This window comes from Rhinopithecus roxellana, chromosome 5 (genome assembly GCF_007565055.1).
Source record: "Rhinopithecus roxellana isolate Shanxi Qingling chromosome 5, ASM756505v1, whole genome shotgun sequence".
Taxonomy (NCBI): Eukaryota; Metazoa; Chordata; class Mammalia; order Primates; family Cercopithecidae; genus Rhinopithecus; species Rhinopithecus roxellana.
Window position 1 is genome coordinate 93,663,798 of NC_044553.1, and position 19,857 is coordinate 93,683,654.

At 34.6% G+C, this 19,857-nt stretch overlaps 1 protein-coding gene across 1 annotated transcript in view; it reads right to left on the reverse strand.

The window, feature by feature from the left end:
* The window catches only part of LRRC9 (leucine rich repeat containing 9), a 134,696-nt gene that overhangs the window by 105,990 nt on the left and 8,849 nt on the right, over nt 1–19,857 (reverse strand). The window contains exons 4-8 of the mRNA XM_030931688.1: nt 18,467–18,607; nt 17,843–17,906; nt 17,481–17,551; nt 10,935–11,117; nt 5,061–5,216 (exon numbers count right to left, since the gene is read on the reverse strand). Of these exons, the coding sequence (XP_030787548.1) occupies nt 5,061–5,216; nt 10,935–11,117; nt 17,481–17,551; nt 17,843–17,906; nt 18,467–18,607 (615 nt within the window). The remainder of the gene's footprint in view (nt 1–5,060; nt 5,217–10,934; nt 11,118–17,480; nt 17,552–17,842; nt 17,907–18,466; nt 18,608–19,857) is intronic.

Consider the following 19,857-nt stretch of genomic DNA (forward strand, 5'->3'; position numbering starts at 1 on the left):
AGAGAGAAGAATCAAATAGACACAATAAAAATGATAAAGGGTTATCACCATTGATCCCACAGAAATACAAACTACCATCAGAGAATACTGCAAACACCTTTACACAAATAAACTAGAAAATCTAGAAGAAATGGATAAATTCCTGGACACATACACCCTCCCAAGACTAAATCAGAAAGAAGTTGAATCCCTGAATAGACCAATAACAAGTTCTGAAATTAGGCAGTAATTAATATCCTACCAATCAAAAAAAGCCCAGGACCAGATGGATTGACAGCCACCTTCTGTCAGAGGTACAAAGAGGAGCTGGTACCATTCCTTCTGAAACTATTCCAAACAATAGAAAAAGAAGGACTCCTCCATAACTCATTTTATGAGGCCAGTATCATCCTGATACCAAAAGCTGACAGAGATACAACAGAAAAAGAAAATTTCAGGCCAGTATCCCTGATGAACATCCATGGAAAATCCTTAATAAAATACTGGCAAACCAAATCCAGCAGCACATCAAAAAGGTTATCCACCATGATCAAGTCAGCTCATCCCTAGGATGGAAGGCTGGTTCAACATAAGCAAATCAATAAACATAATCCATCACATAAACAGAACCAATGACAAAACCCACGATTATCTCAATAGATGCAGAAAAGGCCTTCGATAAAATTCAACAGGCCCTTCATGTTAAAAACTCTCAATAAACTAGGTATTGCTGGAACATATCTCAAAATAATAGAAGCTATTTATGACAAACCCACAGCCAGTATCATACTGAATGGGTGAAAGCTGGAAACATTGCAGAAGACAAGGATGCCCCCTCTCACCACTCCTATTCAACATAGTATTGGAAGTTCTGTTCAGGGAAATCAGGCAAGAGAAAAAAATAAAGGTATTCAAATAGGAAGACAGGAAGTCAAATTGTCTCTGTTTGCAGATGACATGATTGTATATTTAGAAAATCCCACAATCTCAGCCCAAAACTCCTTAAGCTGATAAGCAATTTCAGCAAAGTCTCAGTATACAAAATCAATGTACAAATTCACAACCATTCCTAAACACCAATAATAGATAAGCAGAGAGCCAAATCATGAGTGAACTCCCATTCACAATTGCTAGAAAGAGAATAAATTACCTAGGAATACAACTTATAAGGGACATGAAGGACCTTTTCAAGGAGAACTACAAACCACTGCTCAAGGAAATAAGGGAGGACACAAACAAATGGAAAAACATTCCATGCTTATGGATAGGAAGAATCAATATCGTGAAAATGGTCATACTCCCCAAAGAAATTTATAGATTCAATGCTATTCCATCAAGCTACCATTGACTTTCTTCACAGAATTAGAAAAAACTACTTTAAATTTCATATGGAACCAAAAAGGGAGCCTGTATAGCCAAGACAATTCTAAGCAAGAAGAATATAGCTCAAGGCATCACACTACCTGACTTCAAACTATACTATAAGGCTACAGTAACCAGAACAGCATGATACTGGTACCAAAACAGATATATAGACCAATGGAACAGAACAGAGACCTCAGAAATAACACCACATTTCTTCAATCATCTGATCTTTGACTAACCTGACAAAAACAAGAAATGGGGAAGGGATTCCCTATTTAATAAATGGTGCTGAGAAAACTGGCTAGCCATATGCAGAAAACAGAAACTGGACCCGTTCCTTACACCTTACACAAAATGTAACTCAAGATGGCTCAAAGACTTAAATGTAAAACCCAAACCCATAAAAACCCTAGAAGAAAACCTAGGCAATACCATGCAGGACATAAGCATGGGCAAAGACTTCATGACTAAAACACCAAAAGCAATGGCAACAAAAGTCAAAACTGACAAATGGGATCTAATCAAACTAAAGAGCTTCTGCACAGCAAAAGAAACTATCATCAGATTGAACAGGCCACCTACAGAATGGGAGAAAATTTTTGCAAGATACCCATCTGACAAAGGTCTAATATCCAGAATCTACAAGGAATTTAAACAAATTTACAAGAAAAAAACAACCCCATCAAAATGTGGTTGAAGGATACGAACAGATACTTCTCAAAAGAAGACATTTATGCTGCCAACAGACGTATGAAAAAAAGCTCATCATCACTGGTCATTAGATAAATGCAAATCAAAACCACAACGAGATACCATCTCATGCCAGTTAGAATGGCGATTATTAAAAAGTCAGGAAACAACAGATGCTTGAGAGGATGTAGAGAAATAAGAACGTTTTTACACTGTTGGTGGGAGTGTAAATTAGTTCAACCATTGTGAAAGACAGTGTGACGATTCCTCAAAGATCTAGAACCAGAAATACCATTTGACCCAGCAATCCCATTACTGGGTATACACCCAAAGGATTATAAATCATTCTACTATAAAGGCATATGCACACATATGTTTATTGCAGCACTATTTACAATAGCAAAGGCTTGGAACCAACCCAAATGCCCATCAGTGACAGACTGGATAAAGAAAATGTGGCACATATACACCATGGAGTATTATGCAGCCATTAAAAAGAATGAGTTTGGCCAGGCGCGGTGGCTCAAGCCTGTAATCCCAGCACTGTGGGAGGCCGAAACGGGCAGATCACGAGGTCAGGAGATCGAGACCATCCTGGCTAACACAGTGAAACCCCGTCTCTACTAAAAAAATACAAAAAAAAAAAAAAAAAAAAAACTAGCCGGGCGTAGTGGCGGGCACCTGTAGTCCCAGCTACTCGGGAGGCTGAGGCAGGAGAATGGCATAAACCCGTGAGGCGGAGCTTGCAGTGAGCTGAGATCTGGCCACTGCACTCCAGCCTGGGCGACAGAGCGAGACTCCGTCTCAAAAAAAAAAAAAAAAACAAAAAGAAAAAGAATGAGTTCATGTCCTTTGCAGGGACATGAATGAAGCTGGAAGCCATCATTCTCAGCAAACTAACACAGGAACAGAAAACCAAACACCATATTTTCTCACTCATAAGTGGGAGCTGAACAATAAGAACACATGGACACAGGGAGGGGAACATCACACACCAGGGCCTGTTGTGGGGTGGGGGGCAAGGGGAGGGAGAGCATTAGGACAAATACCTAACGCATGTGGGGCTTAAAACCTAGATGACAGGTTGATAGGTGCAGCAAACCATCATGTCAAATGTATACCTATGTAACAAACCTGCATGTTTTGCACATGTATCCTGGAATTTAAAGTAAAATAAAACCAACAACAACAACAGCAGATAAGTTGTACTCTATAAGGGCAAGTGTATATAAGTGGAAATTTACTAGTTATCTGTACTCCTCTATAATAGATATATCCAGGTGTTAGAAAACAGATTAAGCATATTCATTAAAATGTATATATTTGTATATATCTATAGCCATTATTTTTCTCATTTGCAGATTTTACTTAATACATGCATTTGCACATGAAAATAACAGATATAAAGTGATATCCATATATTGATCTCTTGTGATTTTTATTGAAATCTTTTTTATTATTAATTTTAATTTTAATTAAATTTTATTAATGTTTTACTTTAAGAATATTTTTCTAATTATAATAAGAACTGCTCACTTTAAAAAAGCATTAAATGTATTTCAAAACTTTGGTTTTTAATATTAATAGCTACACGCTATTCTATCTTGAGTGTATAACTCTTCTCATTAAACATTTAGATAGTTTCCAATTTTTAAATTATTAATAGTGCAATGATATATATATAAATATTTTTATATATATCCTTTTATATACATATTTACAATAGAGTGCTAGAAGTAGATTTACTGGGTCAAAAACTCAGCTTTTTTAGGCTGTTATACATATGACCAAAGTTACACTTCCATAAGTGGTATCTAGTGTATCACATCCATCTTCACCAGCCTGAGTACTGTCATGTGTCATACTTTGACAGTTTATAGGTAAAACAGTTTCTTGGTATCTTAAATTAACATTTGGAAATTAATCATCAAATTGAATTAATCATCAAATTGAGTTCTTTCAAATGCTTCTTAGTCATTTTTATTTCTACTTTTGCAAAATTCTAGTTTACATACTTTGCTCAATTTTTCTATTTAGACATTTACCTTTTATTTTGTTTTACATATGAGCACCTTTTTATACTAAAGATATTGACCCTGTCCATCATGTTTGTTGAAGACACTTTTCAGTTTCATTTTTTGTTTACATTTATTAATGATGATTTTAAATACAAAAGCATTTCACTGGTTTTTAAAAAATCAAATCTACATTTTATTTCTTTGTGATTTCTAGTATTTCTTTAGTTTAGCAGGCTGAGATCAGATAAATATATCCATCTATATATTTATTCTTCAAGTTTTCATGTTTTCATTTTTACATTTAATTCTTTTTTTCCTACTGGTATTTACATTTGGTAAAGTGCAAATGAAGGATCCAACTCTCCAGCTCCCAAATAGTTTGACTACTTTTCTAACACCATTTGTTGAATAATCCATTATTTCCTCATACTGAAAAAAATACAAGAATTATTATATATACAAGATTCTGTTTTGAGTTAAATAATGCTTACTTTTTCAGGGTCTACTTTTTGTAAAAGAAATCCAATTTATTCTAAATAAAAATGCATACAAACTACTAAAATATAGCTTGACTTAAAATTCCCACTTTGTTGTATACCTTAATATTATTAGTAAAGGGTGTGTTTTTTTTTTTTTTTTTTAGCACCTTAAACAAGCAAATGAATTTTGAGCATAGCCTGCAGGCATCTAATAAAACCACAGCTGAAATAAGTCTAACAATTTTTGTAACACTCTAACTCATGTTAAAATATATAGTTTTTTAAACAAAATTCATAATTTAATAAACCCACACCTTTTTTGAATTGCAGACTTCTAAGCACAGAATGCAGCTTAGTTAAGTACTTGGAATCAAAACTTTTTTGGAGCAAGCTTAACTTGAAATTCAGTAGTAATTACATGTGTGTGGGTGTGTGTATTATATACATAATTTAAAAGATATTGCTTGCTATCTTATCTAACAGTTTTCTTAAGATATGGCCACTGGAATTTTACATTACTAAATCTTACGGTTTTCTTCACAAAGCTGAATAATTTTATTCGTTCTTCTGGCAACTTTTGTAATTTGCATTTTCGATCATTCAGTTTTTCAAGGTCTTCATTAAGATGCCTCTGAAGAGTTTTTATACGCATATTGTAATACATTATTTTTTTCATTGCTGTGGTCTAAAAGTAAGAAAGAAAACAACATAAAAATTAGCTAAAACAAATATAGGCAATTATTAGTGGTATTATATAAGTACGGTATGTTCTATATAACAATTTAGATGATTTGCATGCTCAGGTACTAATAAAGATGATAGCTGGAGTGACAATGGCTACACAGAGTTCTATATTTAAACTTAATAAAAGATATAAAATTCCAAAGATTTTCTTTGTGAGGCATAAAGTGTGAGGCAAATTCACATTTATTTCCAGGATAACAACATAAAGAGACTACAGATAAAATGTAATGTATAAAATAGTACAGGTAATGAGGCAGTACAATTAGAGCAAACATATAACTCGTTATTCCTATTTGATTAACTCAGGGAATAAAAGAAATTAATAAGAATTAAAAGCAAATATAACATTACTCAATTCATTTTTTAAAAGCATGGCTAAGGAATATAATTTTTTTCAAATTTATAAAAGAATGTTCATTAGGCTAAGCAAATTACTAAATGTCTATCAAATCCATTTATCTTGCATTCCTTAATAACAATGCATCATTCAGTTATTAATAAATTTATCATGATAAATTGATTAAATCCATAATTAAGAAATGCACCAGCTAAATGGTACTTGAGAGTTATGTTAGTTAAAAAGAACTATCTGAGAAGACCATAAACAAATTTGAGGCATTATAAAAAATCTGACATGGTTTTGTTTACCTGAAATAATGAAAGCAAATAAGTTGGAAGACTTTTACACTCTTAGACATGTATTTTCTACAGATGCAGTCTTTTCTTATGAAATTTATTTAGTATGGAGTGGATAATCAAGATCCTAATATAATTTTCTGGCATAAAAGGCAGAATAGAAACAAATACATAGTATGATGAGAGGCCAAAAGAATTCTCTTTCCCCATGCATATTATGAAGTACTGCAACTGAAATCACCAAATTCCCCTGCCAAAAATAAGACAATCATAACAAAGCAGTCAAGAAAAAAATTTGTTTTAGGATCATGATAAACTGATTAAATATCTTTGATAAAGAAAAGCTTAATTTCTGAAGTGCAACTGAGTTAAAAGAAAAAATTGTAACTTAAGAAATGGGAATTGGTGTTTCTTGATTTTTTTTTCCTATTTGGAGACAATAGGAAATCCAATACAAAATTCTGTGGGTCAGTTACAGCTAAAAATTATTCTAATAAATTCTTCAATATAAAACAATAGGATATCCACATACAGAAGAATGAAACTAGACCCCTATCTCTCAACAGTATACAAAAATCAACTCAAAAAATGGACTTAAATGTAAAACTTGAAACCATAAAACTACTAGAAGAAAAAAGAGAAAATGTTTCAGGACACTGATCTAGGCAAGGATTTTATGACTAATACTTCAAAAGCATGGGCAACAAAAACAAATAGACAAATGGTACTACATTAAACTGAAAAGCTTCTGCACAGCAAAAGGAAACAATCAATAGAGTGAAGAGACAAACTATGGAAGGGAGAAAATATTTGCAAACTACTCATCCAATAAGGATCTCATATCCAGAATATGCAAGGAACTCAAACAACTCAACAGCAAAACAAAAAACAAAAAAAATAAACACATACACACACAAATGAAACACGCGCACACACACACACACACACACACACACACAAATAATCCAACCAGAAGGTGGGCAAAGGAACTGCATAGACATTTCTCAAAAGATATCATACGAATGGCCACTAAGTATATGAAAAAATGCTCATCACTAACTAACCATCATGGAAATGCAAATAAAAATCACAATATAATCTCATCCAGTTAGAATGGCTATTATCAAAAAGACAGAAAAAAAAAAAAAGAGATGCTGGTGAGGATGCAGAGCAAAGGGAACTCTTTTTTTTTTTTTGAGATGGAGTCTCACTCTGTCGCTCAGGCTGAAGTGCAGTGGCGCAATATCAGCTCACTGCAACCTCTGCCTTCTGGGTTCAAGCAATTCTCCTGCCTCAACCTCCCGAGTAGCTGGGATTAGAGGCACCTGCCACCACACCCAGCTAATGTGTATTGTATTTTTAGTAGAGATGGGGTTTCACCATGTTGGCTGGTGCAAACTGCTGACCTCAAGTGATCTGCTCGCCTGGGCCCAAGAAAGGGAACTCTCATATGCTGTTAGTAGAAATGTAAATTAGTACAGCCATTATGAAAAACAGGATGGAGTTTTCTCAAAAAATTAAAAGCAGAACTTCCAAAGGATTCAGCAAACCTCACTCCTGGGTATTTATCCAAAACAAAGGAAATCTGTGTATCCAAGGGATACTTGCACCCCCACGTTTACTGCAGCACTGTTCATAATAGTTAAGATTTAGAATTAACCTAAATGCCATCAATAGGTGAATGGATAAAGAAAATGTAATATATGTATATCACATTACACACACACACCGTGTATACACATGATGGAATACTATTTAACCATAAAAAAGAATGAAACCCTGTCATTTGTGGCAACATGGTTGAGCCTGAAGGACATTATGTTAAGTGAAATAAGTCAGGCACAGAAAAATAAAGACTGCATGTTATCACTCATGTATGAGAACTAAAGACATTTTTTGAGCTCATGGAAGTAGAGAGCAGAATTGTAGCTATTGGAGGCTGTAGGCGAGGTAGTGGGGAGGAGAGAATGGGGAGAAAGGTTGGTTAAGGGTAGAAAATTATAGCTAGATAGGAAGAATAAATTCTGGTGTTCTGTAGCACTGCAGGGTGAATATGGTTAACTATAATGTGTATATTTTCAAAAATCTGGAAGAAGGGATTCTGAATGTTCACAACAGAAAGAATAAATATTTGAGGAGATGAATATGCTAATTACCCTTATTTGATTATTATATATAGAATTATTATGCATCAATTGTAAATAAAAGGGAAAAAATAACACAACAAGAGAACATGGGATGGAGTTAATTTGGTCAGATAAAATACAGGATGCCAAATTAAATGTGAATTTCAGATAAACAACAAATAATGTTTTAATATACATAATACTAAATTTACTTATACTTATTTAATTATACCAAAACATCTTTATTGTTTATCTAAAATTTAAATTTAACTTGGAATCCCCTAGGTGGGATAAATAAAAGATTGAAACATACTAGTTTTATTTTAATTTTTTTGAATAAGCAATATATTCACATTTCAAAAACCAAAAAAATTGATTTATACAATGAAAAGTCTACTTCCCACTTATGTTTCCCATCTTCTCAGTTGCCCCATCTTCTGCAGAAAATGACTTTAGTGTCTAGTAAATCTTACCATAGTTTCAACTTTTTCTAATTTATTAAGAATGTACCTATATCTTCATATAGAAACAAAAATTATTTCTAAACTTTTTCAAAATCACTTAGTATGTCATAACAATAAATAAGACTTATCAATGAACGGGTTTTTTCTGTCTTTGTTTGAGAGTATATAGTAAGATTTTGGGGAAGGAGGGAAGACTGTTTTATAAACTCTAACTCTATAGCCAATCAACTTTGTAGGCTGACCACATGCAACTTGCTTTTTGTATTTGGACTTTACAAAATTAATGTCAAAGTCACTTTCAAAGACTTTGGTAGAATTCCACACCTGTCAAAACAAACTTTTAAGAAAAAGAAATTGGACTAATTATAATGCTAAATTGAGTTGCATGTTTGTACTAAGACAAAATTTGATCCCTTTGCATCTTAGGTAGCCAAAAAAGAATTCAAAGTCATAAACAGAATTATATTCAACTATAGTTTCATGGCACTTATTTTTATACTACTTAACAATTAAAATGGGCTTTTATGTACATTAACTCATTGGTTTCCCCAAACAACCCTGTGCTGAAAAGCAGATACTATTTTCATCATCTTTGTTTCAGTTCAGAAAACTGAGCTTCAGCAGTAGCACATGCAGTTGAGGGCTTGAATCCAAGTCTTCGCATTTGAACCCATATGTTCTTCCCTCTGTCTCACACTAGCTCTTTGGTGGTCCTCCTGGTAGGTTCTGACTTTACCTGCCACTTGTAGTTTACACAAACTAGTTCACAGTCATAGGTGAAAATCTGAAGAATCAATAGCACTCTGTTCAAGAGTTCATCACAAAGAACTGCCACAACTTGTCTTCTTATGCATAGTAAGGAAAAAAGCATTTTAGAAATCTATACCAATCCATAAATTAAAAATACTTTGAATTTGAAAATCATTTTGGTCTGAATCTAAAGTTGGACTATAGTATATATCTTATTTGTGCCTTAAAAGGTAAAGGGAGGGTAAATATTTTACAATAAGAAAATGAAATATAATTACTTAATTTAAGATGTTAGAAACTGTCTAACAATTCCTTTTTTTGTTATTTATGCTACTCCTGACATTTACAAGACTGAACCAAATGTATGAGAATCTCAGTCAGAATGTCAGAAGAACCTGCCTCTCTTAGTTCTCCTTTTCAGTCTCCTCTGTAGGTTCCTTTTCATCTACCCAACATTTAGCACCCAAGTGACACACTTTCTCTTCCACACCATTCCCTTGGTGACTCATCCAGTCCACAGCTTTAAGTACCAACTTTCTGCTTTCAATTCTCATATTTTAATTTATACCCCCAATCTGGGGAACTCTCCCACATAGTAGACTCATATGGATATCCAACTACTTACTGAGCATGTCCCCTTAGGATATTCAAAAAATTGTTCAAACTTTACATGCCTAAAATTATCATGATTCTAAAATAATGATTTTTCCTCCTAAACCTACTCCTCCCCTACTCCTCCCATACTCTTCCTCATGTCGTCAAATAGCAACTTACTCTTTGAATTGCTCCAGCCAATATCTTGGAATTATTCTCTACTTCTTTCCTCTGTACTTAATATCCAATCCATCAGTAAACCCAGATAGGTTCCATCTTGTAACTGCTACCAGAATCTGACTTCTTACCACTTTCTCTGTGAACACCATGCATTGAACTATCCACATTGCTCATCTAAGTTACTGAAATAATCTCCTAACTGGTCTCTCTGCTTTCAACTTTCCCCCTCTAATTGTCTATTCTTAATACATTATTCAAAAGGATCCCTTTAAACCATAAGTCATCTTAGTCCCTCCTCTGATCAGAATTTTCCAGTGGATCCCATCTCACTCAAAATAAAGACCAAAGTCCTTACAACAGTCTACAGTCTCACATAATCTGGCCTCCACTACTCCTGTCTTCATCTGTTACTTCTCTTCCCCTGATGTCCTCAGCTACTTAAACTTTCAGATAATCACAAACCATCTTTAATTAGATTAAAATCTACCTAATCCTTGGTTGACTACCATAAACCACAGATATTTTCTGATTTTGATATGTAATATTCCAAAGGAGAAGTGGTTGTTACATTTCTGTTATTTAAGCTTTAATTTATATATATATGGCACTAGTCTAATTACTTTTGACACTTATTTTTTTCAATTTCCTTCTTGTTTTATATAGATTAGAAGCAATATTACTTCATTATTTCACCTTCCAGTACTGTCATCAAAATTAAGATTCTAGTATTAATATTATTTATATACTTTTATGTGTAATATCCAGTTAACTAGGGCAAAAGTAGACTTGGCAACAAGAACTGAACTGATAATCCTACCTACCATATGTGGACATGGCCAGAAAGAAGCCTAACTAATAAACTAACTAATAAAACAGAAATCACAGATGCCTGATTAGGGATGTACTTACATCTGCCAGTTCCTTGATTTGCTTTGCTGACACATCCAATGTGTCAAATCTTTGAAGGCAAGGCAAATGATATAATACATGTGTGGAATAATTACACAGAAGACAAACTGGATTGGTTTTATATTGAGGATCATTCAGACATAAATCCTTTAAGCAAGGCAGCCTGGTTAAGTTCGTGAGCTCCTAAAACACCAGCAAAGATAATGTTCAATTAATTGTGACTGTCATTTCTAAAGGCAGTATTTGAACACTTAAGATCAGCCATACTCTAATGCATTCTAATTATGTGCGTAAATACATTACAGTGATTTAGATGCCTAAAATGTTTCTCTCTATTGAAAAACAAGCTAAATTCCCAAAGAAAATAGCAACAATAATTAAACAACACGCTATACCACTATGCCTTTTAAATATTTACTAAATCATGTATTCCAGCTGGAACATTGAAGCCAGTGATGTGAGCACATTTGTTCATTAATATGTCGCCTCCCCTACACAGCCCCTCTTGCTAATTGCCCCCAGGATACCTGTAGGTCTCTGCTTTCTTCACCCCTATTTCCTATACTTATCACCTAGAAACACTCCTGTTCATCCTTCCTGCTTCCAGATCTGCTCTACTCATTAAAGGCTACGGGAGCCCCTGTTCATTACAAACAATCATCATGGAATTCCTGATTTTTGGTTTTTTTTTGTTTTGTTTTTTCCATTAAGTACCTGTTTTACCTATTATGGTCAACTAAAGTCTAACCTTCCTTGAGGGCCTCAGTTCTCTCACAACCTATGGATGAGGAAGGATTGATATGCACTCTCAGACCAATGTTTCTCCTTAACATATTTTTTCCTGATGTTTAAGTCATTATTTATACTTTCCTTTATTTGTCATCTGGCTCTTGATTAACTCTTCCATCCTGCCTCTTCCTGTTTAAACCCTAATATTTTATGATTTAGTCATATTGAACCAGTTGAAGTTTTGGAATGTACCAAGCCCTATCTTGTCCTTAGACCTTTACTCATGCTGCTCCCTTTTAGGTGGCCTGAACTTCACCCCAATTTCACCTTTTAATCTGTCAGGGCCCAACCCAGTGTCATATTCCCTGGGAGCCTTGTTTCATCCTCCAATGTTGGGATAGATGTTCCTCCTAAGACCTCTTTTAGCCACTGAGCTTAGTTTTGGTATGGACTTTATCATACCCTATTGCCAATTGCTATCTATAAGCCAAGGGTCTATATGGGCTTTGGCCCCCAATCTACAAACAAAGAATGTTATTTACATTTTTAAGTATTGAAAAAAAAAGAAGAATATGCAGTAGAGGCCACATGTGGCCCACGGAGCCTGAAATACTTTCTATTTGGCTTTTTTTTGTTGTCGTTACAGAAAACGTTTGCTAACCCTGCAATAAACTTGTGGAGAACACGGTTTGTGTCTTGTTTAACATTGTATTCCCAACACTCAGCACTCAGAACACAGCAGGCACTAAATAAATATGTAAAGTAAATTGATTACTTTCAACCAACTTCGAGGATATCCTCATACTTTCTTATTACCAGGATGGTGCCTGAGGTAGGAGGCTACTGTGGTGGGGTCAAACTTGAAAGGATGCAATGCTAGCTAGAAAAATCAGAATCAGAGTTAAGGGAAATCCAAAGGAAGAACCAGGAAGCATTAGTTCTAAAGTTACAGTAAAAAAGGAATGGAAAAGAGAATAGTGAAGTCAGGTTGCTGGAAACAAGAGTAATACAGGTTGAGGTGGTTAATATATTTCCAAACTCTCTCTGGACAAGTGAGAATGTGGCTCACTGGTCTGACCTGAGGCTTGGGCTGAGCCTATGTGGGGAGGAGGACTAAGCAGAGTTGCTCTAAAAGGAAAAATTATGGACAGAGCTGTGCAGAGAATTATTTGGTCAAATTCTGCAGGGGCAAGAAGGTAAACCATTTGGCAGCCTTTGATTACTGGGTTGCTATGTTTCATTTGACCATGGTAGATGGTGGGTATAAATGAGCTGGTAGATGGTGGGTATAAACTCTGAATTCCTACACAGAAATCCCCCAACTACATGCCAAATTCAGGTGACACTGGAGTCCACGAAGGCACAAAATCTCACTGAAAATTAGTGCTCTGGTGCCTGGTATGGTTGGAAGGTGGGCACAGAATTTATTCAATCAGGATAGGATAGGATAGTTATCTTCTTAGGGTAGGAAGAAAGGTTATAGGATAAAAATCTAAGATAATAGTGTTCCAGGAACATTTCTAATATGAAGATAGTAAAAGCTCCTGTAAATCAGGTTCAATGTTTTTATGACAGTCATAATGCCATAAAAAGCCTTTTTAAATATTATGACACATAATGAATTTTTATAATAATCCTGTTATCACCATTTTTAAAATAAAGATACTGAAATACAGCAGGTCAATGTAATTAAAGTAATGGTAATAAAATAATAAGAACAATGGATCTGTTGAGTCCTTACTATGTGCTGGTCACTATTCGGGTACTTTACATTGTTATTTCACCTAAACTTCATGTTCCACTGTATTATGCTGCCTCTAGTGTGAGGCAGAGCTAGACCTGAGAGGTTTTTCTGCCTGTGCAGCCACAGATTATAACCACCACAAGGGTGCCATGGCTAGCCAGGTAAGATAAACTTCCCTATAGTTTCTTGGCAGGGCAATGCCTTATTTTCCCAGAATCCTGCACTTATCTTCTTCAGCCTTATGTCATAATTGCTTCCTTTGCTGTGTTCCAGTCACAGAAGATTTCTAGTTCGTAGAATCTGCCATACCCCTTTCAACCACCTTGAGCCTTCACACATGCTTTTTAACTTTTGCCTGGAAGGGTCTTTGCCTGGGCAACTCCTACTCACATCTGATATCATTAGCTGCAACATTAGCTCCTCAAGGATGTCTTGTCCTAATATCCCAAACAAGGCTAGGTCTCCCTTTTATATGTTCCCACAGCACTCTGAATTTAACGTTCATAGCTCTCTCTGATCTCTTCTGGAATTTTAGCCTATTTTAAGTATAAAAGCTTTATCCACATTTCACATTATTTTCTTGGAATAGATTCCTAAAAGAGGAATTGATAGGTTAAAGGATAGAAGCCTGTTTAAAGGACTTGGTACACATTATCTAAATGCTTTCTAGAAAAGTTCTATCATTTTAAATGATTACCAATGTCATATAAATGCCCATCTTATCCTAATCTTTCTAACACAGAGTATCATGTTTATCAAATGTTGACTATATAAAATATTATCAATTACAATTATATCTTCTTTTTTTTTTTGAAACCTAGTCTCGCTCCTTTACTGAGGCTGTAGTGCAATGGTGCAATCTCAGCTCACTGCAACCTCCGCCTCCCAGGTTCAAGAGATTCTCCTGCTTCAGCCTCCTGAGTAACTGGGATTACAGGCGCCCACCACCACACCTGGCTTTTTTTTTTTTTTTTTTTTTTTTTTGATTTTTAGTAGAAACAAGGTTTCACCATGTTTCCCAGGCTGGTCTCAAACTCTTGACCTCAAGTGATCCGCCTGCCTTGGCCTCCCAAAGTGACAGGATAACAGGCGTGAGCCACCATGTCCAGCCTTATATCACGTTTTATTTTCATTTTATTCATTCTTAGTAGGATTGAAAATTATTTTATGAATCTACTAGTCATGTGGAGTTCAATTCTATGAATTATCTGCTCACTTATCCTTTATTCTACTGGGTATCTTAGATTATTGTCTCTAATTGATTTAAAAGAGCTCTTTTAAAAGTAAGAATTATTTCAAAGGTTTTTTTGTCTGTTTGTTTTAATTTTATGATGTGTTTACCAGGCTGAAAATTAGAATTTCCATATAGTAAGTATGATTTAAAGATTTAGTGTAGTATCTTAAACTGGCAGAACTAGAAGGGGAAAGATACACATGTGTGCATGTGCATGCATGCACACACACACACACACACACAATCCTGTTATCTATCTTACTGCCTGTCCCTGTCACAACTGTTACCACCCTCTGAGTGTCTCTGGTTTCTATCATGGCTTATTTGCCACATGTTTAATCTGATCCCCTATCTGATGGCCTCAATGTTGGTAGAGACAATTTGCCATGGCTCTAAGCATCGCTTCACACTCTTGCTTGTTATGCCAAGATTGTAAGGTATTGACTGCTCTTTACCCATTTCTCAGTGTTGTGTGTGCAGATCTTCACCTGGATGGCCCCACTGGTACTCTAAACTCAACATATGCAGAACTAGACACATTCCCTTCCCCTCACCCCCACAAAACTAGCCATTATTTTTCTGATATGTCTATTTTTTGAGCTTGCTAAGAACTGTAATCACAGATTCATTTTGGACTCTCTAGCTCTTCACATTCTACTAGCTGTGAAATTCTGCAAATTCAACAACCATAATGTCTCTTGAGTCTATTTCTTCCTCGTCTTTCCTCCTCCTTCTCTTCTTCCTCTTTTCTTCTTTTTTCTCTTAACACTCCAATTCGTAGTCTCACAGTCTCTCATTTAGATTATTCCTATAATCTCCTGACTGGGTTTTCTTCTTCTAGCTGTTCCAAGTCAATAAACATTAACTCCAGATCACTATCCCTAAAGAACATTTCTGATCATATCACTTTCTTGCTCAAAAATTTTACAGCTCTCTGTTGTCTATAAAATACAGTCTATATTCGAGACCCAATTGACCTTTCTAGTGTTAACTTCCAGTATTGCTATATATACTCTATATTCCAGTCAAATGACAATGCTGGTGTTATTCAAATATACCCCTTGATTTCTCACTTCCCTGTGTTTGTACTTATTGTTTTCCCCTCCCACGCCCTACTACCCAGAAGATCCTCCCACCAATGCTTGTTCAAATTCTGTTGACACTTCAAAGTTCTTATCAAATATTTCCTCTTGAATTTGACTAATACAATTTTGTTTACATATCTTTTTAAGGGACTTAATCTGCCTCATTCTATAGCTTTTTGGTATTTTTATATTTTTGCCTGAGTAGAATAATGCCTACTTTAATATTTATGAACTCAAAGTTATTTCTATAGTAAATTTACCTATCTTTCTTCAATATTTTCTAGAGGATGTGTTTGAATATGCACCTTCAATCTTACACTGTCAAAATTATAAATGTCACCTTTAGCCAGCATTATATGTGATAAATATTAAGTCCCTTTATTTGGTGGTTTCTCTTTCTTTCATGTTCTTGACAAATGTTTATTGAGATTTACTACATGTCCAACACTATGTTAAGGATTGTGTATATAGCAATGAAGAGAACAGGCGAAGTTCCTGTACTCAGAGAGCTGGTATTCTAGTAAGGGATGTGCCAAGAGGAAAAATAAAACAGTGGCAAAGTGATAGCGAGTGCTGCAGGTTGGGGAGCATTGTGAGGGTTTTCCTATTACACTTAAATTGGGAAGGAAAGGTGTCACTTAGAACATAATATTTTGACAAAAACCTGAAATAAACGAGCCATGCAGGTGTATGAGGAAAGAAAATTCCAGCAAGTACAAAGGCCCTAAGATTACTGTGTGCTAGGTATATTCAGACTAGTGTGGCTGAAACTGGACAAACAAAGGAGAGAGTGGTAGATGCTATAGTCAAAGCGACAGGTTGGGGGTGGTGGGGTGGCTAGATTAGCTGGTCTTATGGCCCATTATAAGAAATATCTTCTACTCTGAAAGAGATGAGAAGCCAAGGGAAGGTTTTAAGCAGAAGGGTGATTTTTATCTGACAGATTTTTAAAGGTGCCATCAGGCTTCTGTGTGGAGAACAGATCTATAGTAGGGAAAGGACAAACAGGAAAATTGTTAGGAAGGTTTTTTTCATTAATGCAGGTTAGAGATCATAGTGTCTTGAATCAGCCTGGTAGTGATGCAGATGGTAAGAAGTGATCAGACTCTGGACATATTCTGAAGGTGCACCCGATTGTACTTGCTGATGGATTGGATGAGGGTATGAAGGAATAAGAAGAGTCAAAAATGACTATAAAGATTTTGGCTTAAGTTACTGGAAGAATGGAGACTCCATTTAGAGAGGTGAGGAAGACTGCAGGAGAAGGTCTGGTAGAGGAAAAATTAGTTTGCATTAAGATATGTGTACAGTTTTGGAGAGCTGTCAAGGAAAGTAAAGGTACTAGTTTAGAGTAATCAGTAGACAAAGTGTATTTAAAGTCTTAAGGCATGGTGAGACTATTTAGAGAATAAATGCAGACAGAAATGAGAAAAGATGTCAGTACTGACCAAGGGAAGTCCATATCTTACATGCTAGGAGAGGATGAAAGAACAGAAACTGAAGAGATGTGGCCAGAAAGATTAGAAGAAAACTAACAGAAAATGGTATCCTAAGAGCCAGGTAAATAGTTATTTCTTTGGTTTCAATAGTGTCAGATCATTAAGGCCAATGTGGTCAGATGACTTTCAAATTTCCTGGAGCATCAGCCCAAATAATGAACTTATTCCTTAATGGGGGACATTTTAGTACAGTTTCTGCAACACAATGGTTCGTGATTCAGGATGATAAGTAAAAATTATTCCACTTAAACATACCTTGAAAGAACATACTTGGTTACCAGAAAGGTTTAATCTTTCCAGTTGTTCATTGGAGTCAAGACATCGACCTTTAAAAAATAAGATGAAAAGAATTAAATTTATTATTTTACCTTCTGTTTATGTTCTGTCATACTTCTGAGTTGTATGTAGCTATCATTTCTTGCATATAAACAGACTGATGGTACCATTGTATAATTAGTAATCACTGATTAATGAGTAATATTTTCACAGGTTTCAATATGCTTTGCAAATATATCACAGAAAAAAGCCTAAAAGAAAAAAAATCTAAGCATATACTTTTTATATTGATAAAAAATGATTATAGCATTATCTCAGATTCCAAATGAAATAGTACATACCAATGCTATTTATTAGATTTCCAGCAAGGTTGAGATCTTTTAAATTCTTCAAAGTTTGCAAACCCTAAAAATTTAGACAACATACAATTTAGAACAAATAATTAAAATTAACATTTACAAATCATCTCTGATTAATCTGGTTAGTTCTCCAGGTGCTCTGAGCACAGGGTACTTTGTGCATCACAAGCACAGAAGGAAATGAGTGCCTCCAAGAACCCACCTTTGTTCTCTATACTGGAACTTAGAATTATTGGAGGAGGGAACAGGAAGCGGAGTAGAGAAGAAAAAAGGAGGAGTAGGAGGAAAAGAATACATCACACAGAGTATATTTATAATCTTAGGCAAATTATGTAACTTCTCTAAACCTCTTTTTTTTTTTTTAACCTTCGAAGAAAGAGTAACAATGCCTTACCTTTTAGGCTTGTAAAGAGTAAAGAAAGTAATGTATACAATATCCTCTGTACCTTATAAAATGCTATATACATGTTAGTTCTTTTTGACAACAATAATTGTACTAGTCATGAATAGTTTGGCCTTTAACCACAATATGATCTTGAACATTGCGGTTTAAACTCTACAGTAGTAACTGGTTTTACATATAGATAATTGAAATTATTATCTTACCTCAATATTTTTAATTGTATTGTGGTTCAGCCAGAGAATCTTCAATTTGATTAATTTCTCTAAATTTTCTATTTTGGAAATTTTATTAAAATATAAATATAGTTTTTCCAAATTTCTACATTCCTGAAGACCTTCAATTTTCTGTAAAAGAAAAGGAGACTGAATAGTGTTAGTTTATGTTTTGCTATTAATCCTTCCAATAAAGTAGGTTTCTAAGTATATTTTCTTTTAAATATCATATTTTATTGCAAAATCAATATCCAGCAAAATGAACTGTTTTCAAAGAAAAAATATATTCCATGTTTTCCACTTAAATACAACTATTTTCAATTTGCATGTTCTCTTTAAATTTTAATCAACTCTATATCTATTTATATATGGTTATGATTATATTTATCGTATATAATCATATATTTCTATATGGTTATTATTATAACCATATAATATATATTACAACCATGTAAGCACATTATAATCCTAATGCACATACAATTTTGTGGGACTCTTTTTAAATTAAGACTAAAATGTTTTCATAATCCTTCAAATTATATTTAATAATTATGGAATATTTCATTAAGTTTATAATTTTCTGAAAAATTACCTGATGTATGGCGTATTTATGTTTCAAATTTTTAGTTATAAATAATGCTGCAACAAGTAGCTTCATGCATATGATTGTTTTCTGCTATTGAGTCACTTTTCTAGGATAAAATCTTAGAGTAGGGACTTCTAAGTCAAAACGTATGCCCTGTACATTTCCGTGATGGCTCTTGATGTTTTGCAATATTTCTTTTCAAAATAGATGTTATAATTTCAACACAACCAATAGTGTCTAAGTGGACCAATTTTATTACTAAGTAATACTGGCTATGATTTGATTTGATTACTAAAAAGTAGAATATGTTTATGTTTTAATTCCTTATTTCTGCTTTTCCTTTGCACAAATCAATTTATTTATTTATTGAACTTTTATTTTAAGTTCAGGGTGCATATGCAGGTTTGTTATTTAGGTAAATTTCTGTCATGGGGGTTTGTTGTACAGATTACTTTGTCACCCAGGTATTAAGCATAGTACCCGTTAGTTATTTTTCCTGATCCTTCTCCCACCCTTCACCTTCAGTAGGCCCCAGAGTTTGTTGTTCCCCTCTATGTGTCCATACGTTATCATCATTTAGCTCCCACTTCTAAGTGAGAACAGGTGGTATTTGGTTTTCTGTTCCTGTGTTAGTTTGCTAAGGACAATGGCCTCCAGCTCCATCCATGTTCCTACAAAAGATATTACCTTGTTCTTTTTTATGGCTGCATGGTATTCCATGGTGTATACGTACCACAGTTTCTTTATCCAGTCTACTACTGATGGGCATTTAGGTTGATTCCATGTCTTTGCTAGT